The 2,087-nt window shown below is 59.1% G+C and overlaps 1 protein-coding gene across 1 annotated transcript in view; it reads left to right on the top strand.

Moving 5' to 3' along the window:
- RAP1GAP (RAP1 GTPase activating protein) overlaps nt 1–2,087 on the top strand; it is a 37,127-nt gene that overhangs the window by 24,931 nt on the left and 10,109 nt on the right. The window contains exon 16 of the mRNA XM_010830233.1: nt 1,125–1,248. Coding sequence (XP_010828535.1) covers nt 1,125–1,248 — 124 coding nt within the window. The remainder of the gene's footprint in view (nt 1–1,124; nt 1,249–2,087) is intronic.

The following is a 2,087-nucleotide window of genomic DNA, read 5'->3' as shown; positions in this document are numbered from 1 at the left end:
GTCCACCTGCACGCGGAGTGACGCGGCGGGGATGAGGTGCAGGGGTGCGGGGCAGGACCAGGTAGGGGGTGTGGCTACAGGCGGACTCGCCCGGGAGGTGGGGTTGCGTGGGGGCGTGGCTCGGGGTGGAACTAATAGGCGCGAGCTCGGGCCAGGTGGGCGCACACCTGGGGTAGAGTCCGGAGGACGGTGAGCCTCAGGGTGGACCCAGGTTTTAGCGTGGGCCTAAAGACTCGTGGCCGTGCGCGCGCTCTCTGCCGGGGCAGAGCCACGGTTGGGAGCTGTAAGGTTGGGAGCTGTAAGGTGCGCTCTGGCTGGAGGAGGAGCTGATGGTTGGAGGCGGGGCTTAAGCTTGGGGGCGGAGTCTGCCTGGACGGTAGAAGGAAGGAGCGCTCTGGTGCCAATGGTGGTGGCTGCCAGGTCAGGGCAGAGAAGAGAGGACCCCCGTGTCCTGACCGAGGGAAAGAAACCAGAGGTCCAGGAAGGAACGTGAACAAGGAGCTGATCTGCATGGCGTTAGGCCCGTGTGACCCGCTTTGGCTGTCTCTGGTTCAGTTCAGTTCAGTTCGTGTCCAGCTCTTTGCGACCCCATGGACTGCAGTATGCCAGGCCTCCCTGTCCATCACCAAATCCCAGAGTTTACTCAAACTCATGTCCATCGAGTCGGTGATGCCGTCGTCCCCTTCTCCTTGCGCCTTCAATCTTCCCCAGCATCAGGGTCTTTACCAGTGAGTCAGTTCTTCGTATCAGGTGATCAGAGTATTGGAGTTTCAGCTTCAGCATCAGTCCTTCCAGTGAATATTCAGCTTAGTGGTAAAAGCGTAGACACCCTGGGTTCAGGTTCCAGCCCTTCCACTTACCCGCTTGAGCATTCTCTGACCCTCAGTTTTGTTTTGTTTTGTTTTCAAATCTGTTGTTTAGGCTTCTTACCTCGTACAGCTGTTGAGAATTTTTGTAAAGCAATTTGATCAGTGTAATGTAAGTTAAGAAACAAAATGCAAAACTGTGCCCATTTACCTCAGCGACTACCGTCCAAAGTTGAGAGGCAGAGGAGAGAGCAAGTTCCCTTCCCCCACCGCCCCACTGCGGGGCCTGGACCACCACACCCAACCCCCCCCCCACAGGTCCGCAGGCAATGACCCCTCTGCCTCCATCCACAGGAGGAGGACTGCCTATCCTCCAGGTGCCCAGCCAGGCTGGCAGGGCCTCACCTTTACCCCAGGGCAGGCTACAGAGCTGGAGATGTGGGTTTGCATAAGAGGATTAGCCCAAGCCGCCCAAGTTCTGCCCTGGGCTGAGGCGAACAGACCACCTTTGAGAAAGAGGCTTGAGGAGAACCCTACCTTTGCGAGGAGCAGACAGCAAGTGGGTGGGGTGGACGTGGGCCTGGGCTGTCTTCTCTGAGGGAGGGATCCAGGCGCCCAGCATCTGGTGGGCACTGGATTAAGTCACAGCCTTTCTCAGACAGCAGAGCCCACGGCCTAGGCTTTGGGTTTGGCATCTGGGTCCCAGACCCACCTCTGCTTTGGTTTCATCACGTGGAGAATGGGCCTGGTAGCAGTGCCTGCCTCCAGGGGCAGATTGAGTGAGAGGATAGGTAGAGAACCCCGGCCCGACTTGAGCTTTCTGGGCAGGTTGTCTGAAAAAGGCAAGGAGGGGAGGGAGGGCGGAAAGAAAAGCAAGCAGGAAGCAGGCTCCAGGAGACCCTTAAAAGGAGGAAACTGGCGTTTCTGGGGCGTTCTCTGCACACGCTTTGGGTCACAACTCTGCATCTCCTGTGGTCCTTACAACCGCACGACAGGTCGTGAGGCTCCAAGGCTCAGCGGTGGAGTGGTTTGCCTGAGGTCACCCAGCTAGTGGCAGAGCCGGGACCTACACAGCCCTCTGCACGGGTGGAGCTGACTCCCGTGTGGACTTTGCGGGAAGGGACTCACCGGGGTCACCTAGGGTGGCATCGGTGGGTGGCTCCCGGGTTTCCCCGAGGGAGGGGGCCTTAAGAACTCCCTGCCCCACCTTCGCAGCGGGTCATCCGGAGCCGCAGCCAGTCCATGGATGCCATGGGGCTGAGCAACAAGAAGCCCCACACC

The sequence above is a fragment of the Bison bison genome, unplaced genomic scaffold (assembly GCF_000754665.1).
Source record: "Bison bison bison isolate TAMUID 2011002044 unplaced genomic scaffold, Bison_UMD1.0 scf7180017864516, whole genome shotgun sequence".
In the NCBI taxonomy this organism is placed as follows: domain Eukaryota; kingdom Metazoa; phylum Chordata; class Mammalia; order Artiodactyla; family Bovidae; genus Bison; species Bison bison.
Note: the sequence above shows the minus strand (reverse complement) of the source record. Positions and strands in the feature narration are given on the sequence as shown.